The sequence below is a fragment of the Penicillium coprophilum genome (genome assembly GCF_028826855.1).
Source record: "Penicillium coprophilum strain IBT 35676 chromosome Unknown utg000002l_segment0_segment1, whole genome shotgun sequence".
NCBI classification, from domain to species: Eukaryota; Fungi; Ascomycota; class Eurotiomycetes; order Eurotiales; family Aspergillaceae; genus Penicillium; species Penicillium coprophilum.
In genome coordinates this window covers 2,728,548-2,748,754 of record NW_026622722.1, presented here as the reverse complement: position 1 = coordinate 2,748,754, position 20,207 = coordinate 2,728,548, and the positions used below count along the sequence as shown (strand labels likewise).

At 49.2% G+C, this 20,207-nt stretch overlaps 7 protein-coding genes across 7 annotated transcripts; 5 read left to right on the top strand and 2 right to left on the bottom strand.

Annotated features, from left to right (window-relative positions):
• Window positions 1–374: 374 nt before the first annotated feature.
• N7500_003098 (signal recognition particle subunit SRP68) lies at window positions 375–2,322 on the top strand (the record flags this gene model as incomplete). Its single annotated transcript, XM_056674244.1, has 3 exons — window positions 375–565; window positions 622–1,755; window positions 1,815–2,322. 3 exons carry the CDS (start codon window positions 375–377, stop codon window positions 2,320–2,322), a joined length of 1,833 nt encoding a protein of 610 aa, XP_056534769.1.
• Window positions 2,323–2,965: 643 nt separating this feature from the next.
• erg5 (C-22 sterol desaturase erg5) lies at window positions 2,966–4,752 on the top strand (the record flags this gene model as incomplete). Its single annotated transcript, XM_056674243.1, has 5 exons — window positions 2,966–3,134; window positions 3,205–3,355; window positions 3,419–4,318; window positions 4,363–4,666; window positions 4,717–4,752. The coding sequence occupies 5 exons, from the start codon at window positions 2,966–2,968 to the stop codon at window positions 4,750–4,752; spliced, it is 1,560 nt and encodes a 519-aa protein (XP_056534768.1).
• An 813-nt stretch (window positions 4,753–5,565) lies between these two features.
• On the top strand, window positions 5,566–6,377 carry N7500_003096 (rhodanese-like domain-containing protein; the record flags this gene model as incomplete). The annotated part of the gene is made up of 2 exons (XM_056674242.1): window positions 5,566–5,847; window positions 5,958–6,377. Coding segments are annotated over 2 exons (702 nt in total), but the record flags the coding sequence as incomplete, so codon positions are not given.
• Window positions 6,378–7,050: 673 nt separating this feature from the next.
• N7500_003095 (putative mitochondrial translation initiation factor IF-2) lies at window positions 7,051–10,311 on the bottom strand (the record flags this gene model as incomplete). Its single annotated transcript, XM_056674241.1, has 3 exons — window positions 7,051–7,294; window positions 7,352–9,804; window positions 9,874–10,311. 3 exons carry the CDS (start codon window positions 10,309–10,311, stop codon window positions 7,051–7,053), a joined length of 3,135 nt encoding a protein of 1,044 aa, XP_056534766.1.
• Window positions 10,312–10,796: 485 nt separating this feature from the next.
• Window positions 10,797–14,811, bottom strand: thtA (the record flags this gene model as incomplete). Its single annotated transcript, XM_056674240.1, has 6 exons — window positions 10,797–12,230; window positions 12,284–12,456; window positions 12,516–12,744; window positions 12,797–14,101; window positions 14,159–14,273; window positions 14,333–14,811. 6 exons carry the CDS (start codon window positions 14,809–14,811, stop codon window positions 10,797–10,799), a joined length of 3,735 nt encoding a protein of 1,244 aa, XP_056534765.1.
• Window positions 14,812–16,083: 1,272 nt separating this feature from the next.
• Window positions 16,084–17,438, top strand: N7500_003093 (TBC domain-containing protein; the record flags this gene model as incomplete). The annotated part of the gene is made up of 3 exons (XM_056674239.1): window positions 16,084–16,309; window positions 16,371–16,502; window positions 16,558–17,438. 3 exons carry the CDS (start codon window positions 16,084–16,086, stop codon window positions 17,436–17,438), a joined length of 1,239 nt encoding a protein of 412 aa, XP_056534764.1.
• Window positions 17,439–17,737: 299 nt separating this feature from the next.
• N7500_003092 (Yip1 family protein) lies at window positions 17,738–18,790 on the top strand (the record flags this gene model as incomplete). Its single annotated transcript, XM_056674238.1, has 4 exons — window positions 17,738–17,782; window positions 17,833–17,884; window positions 17,947–18,652; window positions 18,706–18,790. The coding sequence occupies 4 exons, from the start codon at window positions 17,738–17,740 to the stop codon at window positions 18,788–18,790; spliced, it is 888 nt and encodes a 295-aa protein (XP_056534763.1).
• Window positions 18,791–20,207: the final 1,417 nt, after the last annotated feature.

Sequence of the window (20,207 nt, the reverse complement as noted above, 5' to 3'; positions counted from 1 at the left end):
ATCTACCAAGATAAATCGTGTGTCAGAAAAGTGTCCTTGGTTCTGGGTATGACAAGCAATTGAGCAAGTTGTCTTTGGGTGGTGCCATTCGTACCAAGGAAGGAAAACTGGACTCGTCGGCTTGCGGAACACAATATTGCTCGCACACAAGTTCACAATGTGAATTGCCAATCAAGTCCAGGCACCTTGATATGAACAAAAAAGGCAATGGTAAATCCGAGGTCCCATGAGCTTGGAGAAAACAACGTAAAAGATTCGGAGGTGCATGAAATTGCCGGGGTTTCACCGCCTTCGCTGAGCCCACCACTTCAACCGTGTCCCCCCAGTCTCATCACAAGGGCCCCAAGTAAAGGAACAAGAAAGAGAAAATTATCATGGAAGTGACTGAATTTATCTTCAAAGAGAGGGAGGAGGCTCTCCTTGTGGGAGACTACAATGCCTACCGGGCGCACACAACCAGAAAACTGCAGAAACTCCGCAAGAAGCTTGGTCAGGCCACTGTCAAAGGCCGCAAGTATACTGCCAAGCCAGCTGTGACTGCTGAAAATGTTGGAAGCAATGTGTCGTATGCTACCCACATCTCCATTCTTAACTACTAGACTGCCTTCTAACCTAGACCAGATATGTCCACCTTCTACTTCTAAGTTCCGAACGAGCTTGGGCGCAAGCAATGCACATGAAGTCCACCCATTCCGCAGATCCTTCCGCAAAGCCCATCTCTGGTGCTGCTCGGCGTCATGTTATTTCTCGACTCAACAAAGCTACTGGGTATGCGCAGCATCTAATCTCGCTGCTCCACGAGCAAGCGCTCTCTGGGGCGAGTGATGTGGATATCCTGGAGACCCGGGCTTATTTGGCAATGATTTCCGGTACTCTGTGGCTTGAAAAACGGCGGTGGGAACAGTGTCTCCGAGACTACTCCCTTGCGAGAGTGATTTATACGGCCTTGGGTCAAAGGGTCAAGAAAGATGCTTTTCGGGACCTGCTCTCGGGGACTGTTGACCCAAGTCTCCGATATGCGGCTTATCAGATGAAGCTCCCCCGCTCCAAGCCTACCTCGTCGCTGGCCATTGAATTCTTCCCAGTGAACTCCGAGATTCGCGCTGAAGTTGAGAAGATCGACCCCTCTTGTCTTGCCGAAGAAGCAGCTGGTACTCGACGAACTGCAGAGGGTGAAGTGCAGGAATTGCCCCAGTCTGTCACTTGGAGATCGCGAACTGTCCCACTGGACGACGCTTCAATCTCTCAATCGTTAGCTGCTGCCTCGGCCGCGGAGGCTCGCCTCACTACTTGGCTAGCAGGTGCAGGAAAGTCTGCCGCTGCCAAGGAGAAAGCCGCTGCATATGATAACGTGATTATCGCCAGTCAGGATGCTGTCGATGCGACGAAATCTGCCATTGATGATCTGGCCAGTGAGGGTGTTGATCCCAGCGATAAGAGAATGCAGGCACTTCAAATCACTCGAACTGCAGTTAATTACACTTTGGTTGGCTGGCGAGTCGGCCGTAATCGGGTGCTATGTGGAGAACGGGACGGTTTGTCATTTGAAGAACAGCAACCCACAACGAATGGAAAGGAAACTGCCAAACACACCACAGGAAATGGCAAGAAGCTGAACAAGCTCCGTGAGCGTGTCGTCCTGTACGATTCGACACTCCAGAGTTTGGAATTCATTCTCGAGCTTCCAGGTGTTGCAGCCGACTCAGCCTTTGTGCAGGATCTAGAGGCAAAGCGGCATTACTTCCGTGCTCTCAGGTATGGTTCTCACCACAATCCTCCCTGGTTCGTAACTAATCACTTTCTTTCTTCTTTAGATGTCTTGCTATCGGAAGATCCCATGGGGTGCTTTCGAAATCAAAGGAGGCTCTTGCACTGTTTTCCCAAGCCTTGACTCTCGCTACCTCCGCTTCTCCCCAGTCAGCAGCAGATGCTGAAGGCGTCCCAAAGCTTGAGGTCTCTCAGGTACAATCAAGTATCTTACAATCAACTCTGCGAGATTTGGTTGCTCGGTATCGTGGACTTGTCACTCTAGAGAAGGTGACTGCCGAAGAAGCCTCACAGTCGAGCCAGCGGCCAGTGGTGGAACGACTACAACAGTTCGCAGGATCCGGGGTGGACCTTAATAATTTGGTGCCGTACCCACCTCAAATGCAGCCCATCCCCGTGAAGCCCTTATTCCTCGATGTGGCATGGAACTATATTGATTACCCACGCGAGGGTCAACAAGAGAAGGTTCCGACTCAGCCACAAGCACAAGCCCAAAGCCCCGTGGAGGAAGAGACGAAAGGCCGTCGCGGATGGTTTGGTTTTGGTGGTCGTTGAACCCTTACATGGATGTGCAATGAATACCCATTTTCGATTTCCAACGTACCACATAGTCATTGCCCGTTGTAAGCATAAGCATAAGCACAACCCTTGCTTTGACGACCAATCAGCGACAATCAATCTATCTCGGGAACTCTCTAGCCGGGTCACGTCGTGCTGAGTAATCGTGCATTTCAGGATACCTATGCCCTTATACAATACGGAGTATATGTATAACCCTCTACAGAGTACTCCATACACTCTCTAGTATGAACTTCCTTGGGAAATCTTTGCAATATTAGTTTTCGACACAGAATATATGTAAAATAAATTTAATGTTGGGGCTCGAAGAGATTACAGTGTGAGCTCCCCCTGTTGTACTCTGTAGATATAGATATAGGCTAAAGTAATTTCAAATGTTCTCCCAATAAAAATAAAGAAAATAAAATCAACCTAACAGAATCTTTGAAATATGACTTACACCTTATGCATTGATATTGAGATAATGCTGGGCATCCGGGCCTCCGTGTAATTGGCGTTCCCGCCCCTGAGCCCCAGTCAATTCTTTCTCCCCTCTCTCCACTCGCCTTTTTTCCCTTTTTATTTAGTCTTCTCAAATTCATTCTCCTTCATTTTGTGAAATCAGACCTGGACTCCCAATATGGTCAATATGGCCAACCTCAATGGGAGCTTCGCCTCGCCATCGGCGGATGCGACGGTCTCGCCTCAACTTTTCGCGCCGGCCGGCCTGGTCGCCACCATACTGGATGGCTTCACTATCTGGAAGGGCCTGCTGACGTTCTTGGTCATTGCAGTCCTCTATGATCAGTGTGAGTGCCAATGCGATATGTGTGCCCTTTGAAATTGCGTCTTGGAACTAATTGAGACCCCTATTTACAGTCAAGTACCACTACCTTAAGGGTGCCATTACTGGCCCCATGTACAAGATCCCCTTCATGGGCCCATTCCTTGAATCAGTCAACCCCAAATTCACCGAATACAAGGCCAAATGGGACAGTGGAGACCTCAGCTGTGTTTCCGTCTTCCACAAGTGAGAAGCTCCCAGATATACTCAATTCCCTAGGATCCGTTCTCTAACGTTCTTCTACAAAAGGTTCGTCGTGATTGCCTCGTCTCGTGATATGTCCCGTAAGATCTTCAACTCGCCCGGCTATGTCAAGCCCTGTGTTGTGGATGCCGCGCACAAGCTTCTCGGCAAGACCAACTGGGTCTTCTTGGATGGCAAGGCCCACGTGGATTACCGCAAGGGTCTGAACGGATTGTTCACTCGCCAGGCTCTGGCCATGTATCTGCCCCGCGCCGAGGAGGTATTCAACTCCTACAACCAGCACTTCCTCAAGAAGTCCGCCGCCACCAACTTCACCCCGACCCCCTGGATGTCCGAGTTCCGTGAGCTTATGTGTGCTCTGTCTTGCCGTACCTTTGTCGGTTACTACATCTCGGATGAGGGTGTGCAGAAAATTGCCGATGACTACTATCTGATCACTGCTGCCCTCGAGCTAGTCAACTTCCCTATCATCCTTCCTTACACTAAGACCTGGTACGGCAAGAAGGCCGCCGATATGGTGCTTGAGGAGTTCACCAAGTGTGCGGCCAAGTCCAAGGCCCGCATGGCTGCTGGTGGTGAGATCTCTTGTATCATGGACGCCTGGGTTAAGGCTCAGTTGGATTCCGCCGCGTACCGTGAGAAGATTGAGAAAGGAATCCAGGTCGATTCTTCAGAAAAACCTAGCCAGGTTCTTCGTGAATTCTCCGACTATGAGATTGCCCAGACTATCTTCACCTTCCTGTTCGCTTCCCAAGATGCTACCAGTGCCGCCTCCACCTGGTTGTTCCAACTGATGGCCGACCGCCCTGAGATCCTGGACAAGGTCCGTGAGGAGAACCTGAACATCCGTAACGGCGATCGCACTCTCCCCGCCACAATGGATATGCTTGACAACATGCCCTACACTCGCGCTGTTGTCAAGGAGACCCTGCGCTACCGCCCCCTGTCATCATGGTTCCCTACCTGGTCAAGAAGGACTTCCCTATCAGCGAGACTGTCACCGTCGCCAAGGGCTCGATGATCATTCCCTCCGTGTGGCCCGCATGCCACGACGAGGAGGCTTACCCTAATGCCGACTCATTTGATCCAGACCGCTGGATCACCGGTACCGCTGAGCAGCAGACCAAGAACTGGCTGGTTTTCGGTACAGGTCCCCACTACTGCCTGGGTCAGACCTACGCTCAGCTTTCTCTGATGTCTATGATTGGAAAGGCCAGTATGGTGATGGACTGGGAGCACACCCCTACCCCCGAGTCAGAGGATATCAAGGTGTTTGCCACCATTTTCCCCAAGGTATGCCCAAACTTACTTCTTGGTACGATCAAGTTACTAATGCATCCCAGGATGACTGCCTTCTTACGTTCCGCCCCCGCGCTTAAATTCTCCCTTTTTTGTACAAAACAACAAAGCGAAGCTGGAACCCAGCCCCATCCTCTGGACAGAGGACAGAGAAAGCTTGGTTACCTTGACACGATGTCTTCCTGTCCTGGGGATAGGGTAGTCCACTGGACCTTTCTTTCTCATTCGATTTTGATGCATGATGAACGCTCAATACAGGAAAAGTCTTTAGCATATGTTTCTCACTGAGAGACCTTTCATACCCTTGCACAAAGAAACCTCCATTGCGATTATGATTCCCTGTTGCCCGTGAGGGATCGTGGGGGGTTTCTTTTTTCTTTTCTTTCGAGTGACTACTCCTAGGGCCATGCATATTAGAACAATATTAATCCTCTTATTTTACCTTTATAAATATGACATGAACATAACTTTTCACAAACCTAACTTGCCATATGTTTTCTCACATGTCCAAGGATATGGGCCAAGTCTCTTGTCGTTTTCTCATGATTTCCCCAGTCAGAAAATCTCATTCACGTAAAATATACTTCACTATATATATCTGTGCTGTCTCTATGAGATCTATGTGGGAGTCAATCAAAATATTTCTTGATTCCCCCAAAACCCCCATAGCTACATTACAGGCAATTGAGCTATATATACTGATCAAAATTCCCAATATTTTCCGGCAGAGCTTGTACATAGCTCCAAAGACTGTCTGAAGAAAATCCCTAAACCAGCAAGCGGTCACGCGGGGCAGATACTGACATCACTATCCCTCGTCCCGAGGTTACGTTCGGCGATGTAATAACTCCTACCTCTCACGCCTGTGAACACTCAATTCTATAATCAAAACAATGGCTTCAAAATTATCATTCAAGTTCCAACGATCTGCTTTCGTGCTGTCCTCCGCCGCAGTCAGAATCCCGACACGCAGTGCGGCATCACCAGCCGTGGCCTTGCACCGAGCTATCTCCGCACCAACAAGAGGACTGGTTACTTCTCAGAACCGTCACTTGGCACCATCATGCAGTCTCCAAACCAAGTCAATCCCGAACAAGAATCCCCGCCAAGTGCAGAGACGCTGGAACAGCGATGAGACTAGCCCAGTCAAGCTCCAGGAATGGGGCTTCGAAGATGTATGCACCGAACACTCCATTACTTCTTTCTTGAACCCCAATATCATACAATAAGAAAAAAAGCCACCAAAGTATTGCCGTGGTTGCGATACTAACAAAGACTAAATCAGATCAATGCCGCCCTCCCAACCTCATCCCCCAACTCTCCAACCCACAAGCCCATAATCCTCATCGACGTGCGTGAGCCCGCCGAACTCCAAGGAACAGGTATCATTCCATCTGCAGTGTCCATCCCGCTGGCATCACAGCCAGATGCATTGTACTTAACCCCAGACGAGTTCGAGACCCGGTTCGGGTTCGCTAAGCCTGATCCTGCGGAGAGCGAGGGCGAACCTGCGCAGATGGTCTTCTATTGTAAGGCTGGTGTGCGGGCTAGGACAGCGGCACAGATGGCTATACAGGCTGGATATGACCCTGCTAATATTGGGGTTTATCCGGGTAGTTGGTTGGATTGGGAGAGACATGGGGGAAGGTTGAGAAGTGGGAAGGGGATGATTTTTGAGTTAGGATATTGGAGTAATGCTCATTTAGTGGGTGCTTGATAGCCGTTTGTGGGGATGAAGGTGCTAGCTATGCTGGGTGCGGTGGTAGGAAAAGGATTGTACATACTACAAAAGATTGGAAAGGATACCTATTGACGGGTGGATGATGCTTTCTGATATTCTGAAGCAACCGTTTGGATTTGGCCTTGTCCATGAAAAGACATGATCGTCCCAGTTTGTAAACTAGTCAGACTGGTCGAATTGCTTCGGTGAATCCAAGATATAAGCATCAAATTGCAGCCGGCATGTTTACTCACTAATGTAAAATTTTGAGTAGTATAAGTTCAATTCACTATAAAAGGAACAAAAGATCTGGTATCGACCAGGCCTTGCTTTTCCTATATCATGTACAGGCGACTTCTCTCCCTGTTCATCCATCAAGTCATGGTCATTCATTGTATGTTCAAATCGTAATCAAAATAGCATAACTTTTCCGTATTCCGATAGCAATTCTCATAGCCTAGCAGAGTTTCATTTCCTCAACGCTGGCTAAGACGGAACCGAAGGCCATGAGGGCCGACGGAGAACAAAGCTCGCCACTCACTGGCATTTGATCGTTAAGTTCGCTGGAGAATAGGTATCGCAAGTCTGGAATGGGTCCGGTGGTGAGAATTCTTGATCTGCAGAAATTGCACACCGGAAGGAAGCCCTAGGATTGAATTCAAGGAATGTCGAAAACAGGCTTGAGCTTCTTAACCAGAGCCCATTCCTCCATAGAGACCTCAGACCGGTAGAACTCCTTGAGGGTGTCGATACTTTTACGCGAGATGTGCGAGATCAGCTGGTCCTTCTCTTCGAGGTGACGACCATACATGGGCTGATTGGGGCCCTCGACCTTGACAGCAACGGAGGGCTGACCTCTTTTGCAGACCGGAATGGCCTTGTGATCGCGCTCAATGGATGTGCTGTAAGAATGTGTGTTAGAAACTAGAAAAAAAGATGAGGGGGGGGGTATAACTTACACTCTACCAATATCGACAATCTCCCTCACACCAGCGGCGTTGGTCCTGACCGCAGCGAGAGGGGTATGGAGACGCAGACTTCCTTCAATGACATCAACACCGATGACGATGGGGTCGGTCTTGTTGAAGACAGCAACAGGCTTGATGACACAGGGGAAGATAGCAAGAAGCTTAGCCTCCTCCTTGCGCTGTTCTGTGATCTGAGCCATATGCTCAGTGAAGTTATCAAACAAGTGGTAGATGATGTCCGCAGTGAAGATTTTGACACCGATTTCATTGGCATAGGTCATTGCATCCTTGTCGACCTTGACATCGAAGCACAGCATGACAGCATATTCTTTACTCTTCTCAAGCATGGTGCCGGCCATCATGACATCACGTTTGTAAACGGGACCGATGGAGATATTAGCAACAGGAATCTTGGAAACCTTGAGGAACTCCAGAAGAGCTTCAAGAGAGCCCAGGGTGGAAGCCTGGACAGTGACACCACGCTGATCTGTTGAGACACGGCTCAGCAGATTCTCCAGATCGCTCATGACCTCCTCCTCAAGATCCTCCTCATCATCGTCAGGGCCGACGACCATCATGCGAGAACCAGCGATAGCGTGCTCCAAGTCGTTGGCAGCAATCTTCACACCAAGAGCAGCCTTGACTTCCTTGTTGTGAACGTACTGAGACTTCAAACGCAGCTCCTTGAGCGGTGCTGGTGTCAAAAGAGCACGAATATTCGTTGTAATAGGACCATTAAGACCGCACATTACGATGCGATCACCCTCGCGAAGGATACCGTTGGACAGAATAACGTCAATGGTCGTACCGAGACCTTCAATGACCTTGACCTCCAGAACTGTACATTCGACCTCGGACAAGTACATCAGGGAGTTGGTCATACGCTCTTGGCTCAAGCTGGTCAGGAGCTTCAGCATATCAGGAACACCCTCTCCAGTGTGGGCGGAGGTCGGCACGAGAGAAACGTTGCGAGACAGAGACTTGTTCTCGAAGAACAGCTCGGAGTTGAAACCTTGCTCGGCGAAAGCAAGCTTGGTGGCCTCAAGACGAGTGCGGAATTCGTTCTGAACACCCTTGTTTTGCATAGCTAAACTGTCCTCGAAGCCATTGTTGTCAATCTTCTTCCAGCCGTAAAGACGATCAATCTTGTTCAACGCGACAATGAAAGGAGTCTTGCGGTCACGCAGCAAACGCATAGACTCGAGAGTCTGGGGCTCGAGACCGTGCATGATATCAACAACGAGAATAGCAATGTTGCAAAGGGAGGAACCTCTTGATCGCAAATTGGAGAAGGACTCGTGACCAGGAGTATCGATGATCAACAGACCAGGGACCTTGAACTCGAATTTGCCGTCCTTGTTGACAACTTGAGTCTTTGTGCGCAAAGCATCGACAGGGAAGTAAGTGGCACCGATCTGCTGGGTGATACCACCTGCTTCGCCCTCCTGCACGTTGGTCTGTCGGATCTTGTCAAGCAGCTTGGTCTTACCAGTATCGACGTGACCAAGAATACAGCAAATAGGGGATCGGAGATTATCCTTTGAACGAGCCGCCAGAGCCTCCTCGTGCTTGGCCTTTCTCCGCTCCGCAGCCTCGGCCTTTCTCGCCTGAATGGCCCTTTGGTTGGCGGATTGCTCATCGTCAGATGAATCTTCATCAGATGATTCGTCGGAGTCAGAGTCAGAGTCAGATCCTTCCTCCTCCTTCTCCTCCTTCTGAGCCGGTGCTTCCTCAGCGGGCTTCTCTTCCTCATCCGATTCAGCATCCCAGCTGTCCTTGACATCCTCGTCAGCAGCCTGCTCCCAGTCTTCGATGGCGTCCTCATCTGCAGGAGCAGCAGCGGCGGCGGCAGCCTCAGCCTTGGCTTTCTCCTCAGCCTCCCTCTTTCGATCTTCAGCCTCGCGCTGAGCCTGGGCTCGAGCGGCAGCAGCTTCAAGGTCCTCCTCCTGCTTCTTGCCAGCTCTCTTCTTCTTGTTTTCATATACAGGGCGTGCCTTCTTCTCACCACCCTCTTCTAAGCCAGCAACCTTGCCACCGGCAGCAATCATCTGCTGCATGCGCAACTCATTGCGCTCCTTAGCCTCTCGTTGAGCTTTGGTAAGCAGCTTGCCTTCCCTGCGTAGCTGCTCCTTCTTTTCGCGCTCCTTCTCCTTCTTACGCTCACGAGCCTCTGCACGCTTCTTCTCTTCCTCTTCATCAAGAAGCTTCTGTTTGGCGGCCGCGGCCTTCTCTTCGGCTGCAATGCGCTCCTCCTCCTCACGTTGCTGTCGAAGACGTTCCTGTTGCTTCTGAAGAGCTGCTAGGTGGGGAGGAAGCTTTTTCTTCTTGCCACCAGTCTCTGCAGCGGGTGCGGCAGCGGGTGCATCCTTCTTGGCATCAGCTTCGGCAGCCTTCTTGGCCTCGGCCTTTTCTTGAGCAGGGGAGAGCTTCTTCTTTGTGGCAGCCTACATAGATGAGAAAAAAAAAATATCAGTAGATGCCTTCGACACCCGGCAGGAATTTCCTAAACCTACCTGCTCCTTCTTGCGCTGCTTCTCTTTCTCCTTCTTCTCACGCTCCTTCTCCTTTTTGCTCTTTACTCGGAACTCGCCCTCGGGCTCGGGCACTTGCGCTGCGGGCTTAACCACCTCCTTGATGGGCTTGGTCTTCTTTCCAGCGAAAACATCATCATCGTCGAAGTTACCTTCCTCAGGCTGCTTGCTAGCCAAGTCGTCGGCAGGCTTGGCCTCGGCACCCTCGGCGTCCTCACCTTCGACAAAATCATTCATCTTTCCCTTCTTAGCCTTCTTGGCCTTATTTTTCCTCAAAGCAGCCATCAGGCCACCGACCGGCGCGGCCTCGTCGACATCTTCTTGGGGTTGCTCGACAGGAGCCGCGGTGGGAGCAGACTCGCCGAGATCGGCCTCCCAGTCCTCCTCCTGTCTCTTGTTACCCTTCTTCTTTGGTGCCATTGTGATAGATTTCCCTTGGAAGTTTGTTGATGATCCGATTGGAGTGACCGGAGAAAAGCGCACAAACGGAGTTAACCGGTTATTGGCGTGTAGTGATACCCACAGGTATTCAAAAGGGAGAGGATGACAAAAGTCAAAAAAAGGACAATCCCCAGAATGAAAGGCGAGAGATAGAGCTCTCTGTAAGGTGGGCCTAAGGGAGGGGTGTGGGAAAGGAAAAGAATTTCGGGAAGATTCATGGCCGGTGGGGAACAATGGGCTCTAAATCGCCACGACCAGCGGACCAGTTGAACTCCCCCATATATCGATGTATTTTGTCCCCCTTTCTAAGGTTATATTGAAAATCTACAATTCTACCAATAAAATGAGCTTGAAAGATTACCACTGACATTTTAATCCGATCCGCGAATGGCATACATATTTCAGGGCTATGTACTTCCAAGCTTGTTCTTCCACACTGCATTGCATGTTGACTCTTCTTGAGATTAAAGTTCAATGTGCAGCAAGCGCCGAAGCCATGTGAAGAGAGCCTGGGTGTGGTTGACATCAGCTCCAAGTGTCTCCTCAATTGCCTTCATGAATATCTTCACTGTTTCAGGGGTCAGGTCCTTGAACTGCTTCCTGTCGCATGCCCTAAGAACTTCATCCAGGTACTTCGAGTCGCGACTCACAAGGCGAGTCAGAATGGTACCATCGATATGCTTGCTGTTTTCAACCTGGGAGATTGCATCAAGGTAGCGATGTCTGCGGGACAGAGAGGGACAGATGGCCTCATCCCTAAGGCAGATGTTGAGCAGAAGTTGAAGAAGATGGCATTCCTTCGCACGAAGGACTAAGAGCCGATAGACAGTTCCATTGATGCCAAAGCCATAATAAGGGGTATTGGTCACTAGCGAAGCTGGAGACTTGCAGCCTTGAGTAACCTCGATTAACGAGACAGGAAGATTGGCCACCGCACGAGGCACAAGGTCAACTGGTGGGTCGAGGGTTTTCATGGTGAAAATTCGGGCTGCTCCACCTCTGCTACTCACTAAAAGGTGATCCGGTTCAATTCCAAACCCGGGAATCAAAGTGTGAGACAAACCATCGCGTGCGACTGAATCGAAACCGCTTGCCAGGATATCCCCGTTTACAATAACGTAGGTCAAAACGGAATGTCTCGAACTGGTGACGTAGATCATGTCTCCTGCCACCGTCATCGCGACAGCTGGGGATGGAAGAAGTGCAGTGATATTTCGATTCCATTTTGTTAGAGAATTCCGTGAGGTAACCGTGAAAAATCTTTTCCCAGATGCAACAATCACGCTATCGGAGTAAGAGGCCATTGCATAGATTGGGTCTTTAAACCATTGCGTGTGCTTGTCAATGCAGGTGATCTGCCCAGGAGAGCTGACATCCCGAGACGCGTGTATGAGCATCAATCGACCTTGGCGTTTATTGGGTTGATGAGGCACGTCGACTGAAGTCCCAATTGCGATAAGATGATATTCGTTACCACCCTTGCATGGCATCCAGTCCAGAATACATGTGATTTTCTCACCAGAAACTCCGTGTGGTCTCCAAGGGAGAAGGCCTTGAGAAACCATGTCCACATCGTTAGGAACTACTGGAACCTGTGCGTCTGGATCCACAAACTCGATGCATGCCGTGCGGGAAAGATCGAGAGGCCTTGCTTGGTTTCCTTTCTGGACAACGGAGTACGAGACAATGAGACTCCGAAGATGCCTGGAATACGTAAGCTTGCTGGGGTTTCCGGGCATGTCGATGCGTCGGGGGACGGTCTTTGCTTCTTGATCCAGAGAGCACACCAGAAGCTGGCCATCTGCAAAACAAAACAAGTATGTACTTATAATTCCAGACTCTTGATCTCCTACGTCGACAAGAGCAAAGCTATTTAATCTGGTAGGAAAGTATGCGGGCTGACATCAATGTTAAAACATGGCTCAAAAGAACAAGATGGGATGTGACTTACGCAGTTCTGATCTGTAATCCAAACACGAGAGAGGAAATAGTCACAGTCATTGCCACCTGGGGCATACGACACACGCCAGAAATCATCTCCACATATGAACAACGCAAATGTATTATGGGATTTGAGTTTAATTGACGTTTTCCCATAACGGCGTGGCAGTCTTTGTTTCAAACCTGGAGAGAAGGTTTCGGGTTAATAAGGCGAACAATATTTTGAACTAAAGATGACTCACATTTGAACCCGAAGACAGGGTCACCGCGGAAATTGACAGTATCTGTATCTATCTCAAACGGAACAAGTATGCCACTTCGCAGTCCACAGAAAAGGAACGGGTGCATTCTGTCGTCTGAAAGAGTTCTGACAACAGCGAGGCTTTCAATCGCGAGGGAAATGTCATCCCCAGAAGTGACTGATATACGAGTGTCGGCGTGTTGTCTGATTCCACCACTCTCGTTGTCAACCTCAAATGATAGTACCGTGCCATCGCTAGTGCCCAAAAAAAATGAATCCGACTTTCCCCCAATTCTGGTGGGAGATACAGATGGGCTCCTTTTGGAGCGGATATGGAGCCTCATGATTAGATAGAGTGACACATGCGCCAGTCGTGATTATGCGAAAGAAATGGAGGAAATTCCCCTCTTTAGTTCTTGTAGTCATGATCACAGTGGAACTTGGGCCATCCACAATAGCAGCCGTGACAGATACAAGGGGATCATGTTGAATAGAGCTGTTGAGAGAGTTATCGGCAGGGACGAAAAAGTGCACAGCTCTTTCTGTGACCCGAACAATGGCACCGGAAGGTGTACAGTCCATTGCCAAGGTCTGTTGTACTTCCAAATCTGTATCGTCCTCAAGAGCAGTAATGCCATCTCTCATATCTGGAGTTGTATGAAGAAGCAATGAGGAAAGCGGATCAGAGGCCACTAGGTAGATCGAATCCTTAGTACCGAGTGACACAGCCCACATATCACGTATGCTGGAAAATCCACCCAATGTAGCCGCAACTCCAATCTGAGCCTCAATGCCATATCGAAGCTCGGTGATAGCCCCATTGCCTGAAGCAGATGTCGAGCAGACAAAGAGTCGATCGCGATGACGACTCAGATTACGTCTGAAGGGGCTGTCCTGGGGCGCTGATGGAATGACCACAGCATCGGGCACTGGTGCCCAGTTGAGGAATCGCTGAACACACCTAGGGTGATCTCGTGCTTCCTGGACAAACAACCCACCATCACCCTGACTTCCAGCAGCCAAAATAAAGTCACCTCCTTCATGGCCCATATCAAGAATATCAAATGCTGTATCAACATCGCAGTGGAGCTGACCCAAAGAAGTTTGTGTTTCAAGTTCACCATCGTTGCCAAACTCGAGATAATAGATCCAGCCTTTTTCTTGACAGAGGAAGATGCCATCATACCTCTGACTGTACATCCAGTTCCGCGAGGGTCTGGCCCAGCGAGTCCACAGTCCAGCCTCCGATGATTCGGCATCGGGAATGATCGGCGGGTAACGCATCGGACGAGACGAGCTACTGGGCGTGTACATTGCCATGGAGTTTGTTGTGACCAGGAGGTAGGATGATTCTTTCGCCAAAGGGATGACCATGCTAGGCAACTGGTCTTGCTGAGGCAGAATGGTTGAGGTGCGTTTGGGAGTCATGCGGTTGAGTACACTAACTCCATCCCATTCAAACACCATAGACCGTGTTGTGTCACGATTGTGGATGATAAGCAGTAGAATGACTCGTTTATCATTGTTGTCTTTTGGGTACAGAAATTCCATGAACAGTATGTCGCCAGTCACTTGGAAGAAACTCTCCTGTTAAGACAGTGTTAATACCTGACACATGATAGATAAACAGCTGTGAGCACATACACTTGAAAGTGGGTTCAGCTTCCCCTGAGCCATTTGCATCTGGAGTTCGTCGGGAGATTTTAACCACAAAACACCAAAGAAGTTACGTGACGCGCTGACTGCGACCGCCCGCGACCTTAATCATGGTGTAAGCTTTTGTCAATTCAATTGAGGCTACCGATGGTTAATACTTACTTGGGGTCGACAGCGATATGTCTGCCATATTTGTCGGCTATGTTGATATCGCGGGGTAGAGCTCGATTGTAGGAAACAAATGGGCCATCTCCCATTTCTGAGCAGTACATGAAAAGGAGCTCATTTGAGTCCAAAACAAGAAAAAGGATTTGAGGAGGTAGCTTGTTTCTGTCGTAAGGGTGGACAATCGAACTTGTTGGAGCCTGAGTTTCCCAAGGCAACTGGGTGCTTACATTGATGACTTTTGCCCCAATAAGCGAGCCTTCAATATCCGATTTTTCGACAACATCCTGAAGATGACCACTAGGCAGGGCTTCCTTGATTTGAATTCGTCGTTCTCCAATGAAAACAACATCATTGTGATGCTTATCTCGAAGACGTGCTGGAAGAATCCACTTGATGATAGGGCTGGGGATCAATGGTTGGGTAAGCAGTCCAGCCAGACGCGATCGACACGTCTTGTGCTGATCACCAGGCATCGTGTTGGTTGGAGCAGTTTCACAAGAATGCCCAAACAGATTAGAGCAAACGAGCAAACGGTTCAAAAGCCAAAGGCCTGAAGGGGGTAGAGAGATATGCACCTGAAGACAGAGAGAGAGATAGCAGATGGAACAAGAAGCTGAAAAGGCGAAGTTGTAAGGAAATGAGGAAAGGGACTGGGCAATAGGAAATGTCAAGAGCCGACCAGGCAATGGCCTGAGGCGCAACAAGCCCCAATATCGGATTGAACTGCACCAGGCTTCCTACAACTTTCTGTTTTTAGAAAACAGGGCAATTTCATTCGATATTTGCAAGTTCTGCTTCTCTTCATACTTCAGAGGGTGGGATATCTCAATGCGCTTGATGCATCGACTGCATGCGATGCTGTCTATGAATTTCCGATGCACAACCCGACCCGGAGAGAGTGCAGGTGGCTATGAATAATTTCACACTCAAGTGTGTTCAAGACAAGCCCTGTGATATCTTAATTAATTGAGGCATCCGACATATAAGGGACAAATATCAATGTGAGACTTACGGCTTGCCTGAGCGCTATATAGCAGCAACAGCCCTCGAATCAATCCAAATATTTGTCACAAGCCTCATTCGTTTTCGAGCTCCAGGAAGCAAAACTTCACCACAGAGCTGGCACTGTCACTGGTAGACAACTCGAAGACCAAGCCAACTTCGGAATTTATGCAATCACCGCCCGTCAGTGAGATACCACAACCTTAAAACCGCAGAATTTCAAGGGCTTGTAGCACAGCACACAGCTTTATAGGTTTGTAATCTCGCGATGAATAGCACAAAGCTATTTGATCGGAGCGTTGTGCTTAAGCCTAGCACAGGGCGAATGTTGTTATCGGCGAAAACATGTCGCGGCTGCCGATCGGTGCCTAAGGCTGTCAAGTGGGACTCCGGGTGCCCGCCTTCGACTTCAGACTTACACCCGTTGACGTTTGGGTCTGCGTGCCTAGAAATTCATCAGTTCAGATTCAAAGAAATTCTGCTGCGAAGGTGGAAGCTATTCTCTAACATATTTGGGGGTGAATCGTTGGTTTGAACACGTCGTTTCGTTACTCGGTGAAGAAAGCTCTAGTCGATCTATATCCGATCGGCCTCTCAATGTTGTTGAGCTAAATCCGGAATCTAAAAGGTGGATTTTCTTCATTCAGATTGAGAAGCAAATTGAGCTGGAACTTTTTTCTTTCTCTCTGGGTGCATATTTGGTGCTCAATCTCCTGGCCAGGCGATATCTTAGCAGACAAAGGATGGAAGATACCGGAAAAGAAGAGATCAATTCTAGCTCTGAGGATATATCTGCATCGGAACATTCTTCTAAAGACTACAATGCGCTTGAACCGGCACAACAGCTGGCTCGGGCAGAAAAGGCGAGAGCCATCCGCAAAGCCTGTGCAGTGCGCGATGTGGAAGCATTAGCTGTGCACGCAACATCCGAAGGCGGGCTACTTGAAGATGAATTGAGACGAATAGCTTGTGAGTCATTATGGTTGAAAGAAGGTGCACATACATATGGACCTGCCTAATCGGTGAATAGGGCCTGTTTTGTTACGATGCGATGAACAAAGGCAACAATCTGATACGGTCCCACACACTGAGCTTTTACGACATGCCGATGAGGAACAGGTAGAACTTGACGTCAACCGGTCTTTTGTCTACTACCCAAAAGGTATGCTACCAGAAGTCCCTATGAACTATGAGATTTGATCTTAAACAGATTCTAGCTCCCGAGGAGGAAATGTTGCAAAAGAAAAAACAGCTATCCAATTTGATCACTCAAGTACTAAGAGAATATCCCATGCTTTGCTATTTCCAAGGATATCATGACATAGTCCAAGTCCTTCTTTTGGTACTGGGCGAGAAGCAAGCAGTGCCAGCGGTAGCTCACATATCTCTTTTCCGCATACGAGACTACATGCTTCCATCGCTATCTCCAGCCGTGAAACATCTCCATCTCATTCCTGCAATCATAGAGACAGCAGACCCTGAGTTAAGACGGCACCTTGGCAACATTGAACCATTCTTTGCCCTCGCTGCTACACTGACACTATACGCCCATGACATTCAAGAGTACAGCAACATATCACGACTCTTCGACTTTCTATTGGCTCATGAACCTGTGGTTGCAATCTACCTTTTCGCAGCAATGATCCTGTCCAGGAAGAAAGAGCTGCTGGAAATTCCAGCGAACGAGCCTGAGATGCTTCACTTCACGCTTTCCAAGCTGCCATGTCCACTTGATTTGGACGGGCACATTCTGCATGCGACACAGCTCTTTGAGGATCACCCTCCGGAAGCTTTGCCGCTTGGAGCCTGGAAACATATTCCCTGGTGCAGCGTGCTCAAGACTTCACGAGACCCACATGGAAAGTACACCACCAAAGAAGCGATATACTTGTTTGGAAAACAATCTCAACAGATTCGGAGCGAAGAGCGTAGGAAAAGAGCCCTGGATTTCCTGTGGAACCACCGTCACTCCATGGGCTCTGTGGCATTGGCTATCTTGGTTGGAGCTGCATCTTTCTACATCCGCAAAAAGGGATTTGATACCTCGATTTGGGCCTGTGTTGGTCGAGTTCAAAGAGCAATCCAACAGTGGATCTAATTTTCCACGGAATGTGCACTGAAATATCGTGAATGCTTGGTGCCGTTGCGTATGTATGATAATGAAGAGGGAAAAAGGATAGAATCATAATAAACCCATATTCTGAAGATCATAACTAAAGGTTTCACATAGAATAGAAACTTCAGTCAATTATAACAAATAATATGTATCTGATACTCGTGTATGACACCTGGGTAGTGGTACCCACAGTAGTGGCTTGAGCGCGTGGCTTTATCTGCGGAAGCTGATGTGTACACTTAACAACTCCCTTCCAACAGCATATCTCAAAACCAACCACCATGGCGAACCGAGGCTACGATGTTGTAGTAGATGTGGATGCAGAGGTAATAGCACTCGAATGACAAACACATAATTTCAATTAACAAATCAGCAGGGCGACCTGGGCCATACCGACCTGCAAGAAGACCTCGAATTCCACCCCTCCAGTGAGTTTACCCGAGCAAATCGGCCCAATCCAGCTCTCTAACTGAGTAATCCTACAACCCAGACTTCGAGAGTGACCAAAGAAACGCCAAAGTTCAAGGTGACTCCGCCCCGTTCCTGGGCGGCGGGTCATCGCGTCGCCGTGACCGGTCCCCTGGCGGTACGCCGACCAAGCACAGCTGGTGGTCGCTGCATTACTACGAGCGATTTTTCGACGTCGACACGAACGAGGTATTTCGCCGCTGTGTGGCAACGCTGTACCCGCGCTCCAACTTCCTTGATGTGCTAGAGGGCAACCCAGACCTGTATGGGCCGATCTGGATCGCGAGTACGGTGGTGGTTATCCTGTTTTTGACAGGCACTATCTCACAATGGTTGTCGAACAATGACGATAAGCACTTTGAGTACGATTTCACGTTGCTATCGGGCGCGGCTGGTCTGATTTATGGATACACGGGCATCTTGCCTATTGCCCTGTGGGGTGCGCTACGTTGGTTTGGCAGCTCGACGGCCGACCTTATTGAGTGCTGGGCCCTGTATGGATACTCCAATTTGGTCTGGATTGCCGTTGCACTGGTCAGCTGGAGTCCGTTGACTGCGCTTAACTGGGCGCTTGTTGGCGTTGGCTTTGCGTGGACTGTCTTCTTCCTTCTGCGGAACTTATACCCGGTCTTGAATGCTACTGATGCCAAGGCTAGCAAGATCCTCTTGATCTTGGTTGTTGTGCTTCATGCGGCACTGGCTATTGCTATCAAGGTGCTTTTCTTTGCGTAAGTTGGGCCTTCTGACGAACGAATTGACCTCAAACTGATATATCTACTAGCCACGGGAGCCCCGTCTCAAAGAAGAATAAGGACAAGGACCATGATGATAAGGATGATGACAAGAAAGGCATGTTCCGGGCATAAGAGGAGGATCGACCGATGTCTTTCATTTGGGATACTGGCCATTTCATAGATTCTTGCTCAGGTAGCAGGTGTCGCAGCTCAAGTTTTCTAGTCGTGTTATTGAACGCATGCATGTATTGTACTCTGAATTTACCGCAGACGGAATCTGGAGATGTGAAACAATTCGACTTTTTGAATTTTACACATTTCATTTCATGGAGTGCAACTTGGTCGTCGAGAGGAGCCAACTAGAAAAAGTATGACTGTGGCTGCATTGATTTTATCATCATATCTAACGCCATTTGTAATCCTCTCCATGTAGCAGTCCAGCCAATCCCCACCTCTGAAATCTGCACAACAACACACCGAGCACAAGACCGAGGAGCGAGTCGTCTATTTGAGCTTCTTCTTGGGGCGGAGCTGGTTGGTGTGTCCGCACTTCTTCTTGCGGCAGTTGGTGGCACGGGGAGGGAGACGAGCCTGCAGAAGGTCCGAGTTAGTACATATGTGAACGTAATTTATGGCCTTGCCACGAGATGCGGTTTCACGAGTATCGGGGGCAGGCGGAGAGAAGGCGGGGGTAAACGTACGTAGCACTTGCGGCAGATGGCCTTCTCGCAGTTGAACTTGGAGGCAAGGGCCTTGAGGGAAGGCTCAATGATACCACCACGGAGACGCAGGACAAGGTGAAGGGTGGACTCCTATAAAGTTGATGTCGCATGTTAGCGAATGTTCCATAACTTCGCAAATCATGAACCACAAAGTAAAGCGACGATTCCTTCTTTTGCGTATCCGAGGTGGGCAGAGTTGTCCTTTGAACAAGAACATGTTGAAGATCCGATCCAACCCGAGATACCATAACGCCCCCACTTCTGGTTCAAATCACTCTAGGTTGAATTCTGGTTCATACCTTCTGGATGTTGTAGTCGCTCAGGGTGCGGCCATCCTCGAGCTGCTTGCCAGCGAAGATCAGGCGCTGCTGGTCAGGGGGAATGCCCTCCTTATCCTGGATCTTGGTCTTGACGTTGTCGATGGTGTCGCTCGACTCGACATCGAGGGTAATGGTCTTACCCGTCAGGGTCTTGACGAAACTATATCGCACCGTATTAGTCCATATTCATATTCCTCCATAGGCTTGGGTCGTATCGGCGATCGGGATTGTGGTTCGCGATGATATTCGAGGGTTCAGGAAGACCTACATCTGCACTGAAACGGCGCGGAAAAAACGATGTTAGCTCACTGAGTCCATAACGGTGCATATATGCTGTTTCATAGGGTGTATTGAACGTACTGGTTGCGAGTTTTCGTTGTTGTCGGCTGTCGGTCGCTGTGTTCCAGGCGGAGCTGTCGATTGTCAATTTGAGGATTTCGCTCGCTTAGCAAAGGTGGACCGATCCGGGTACCCTAAGCCCTAGTTGCTACCCCCTTTCGTAATACA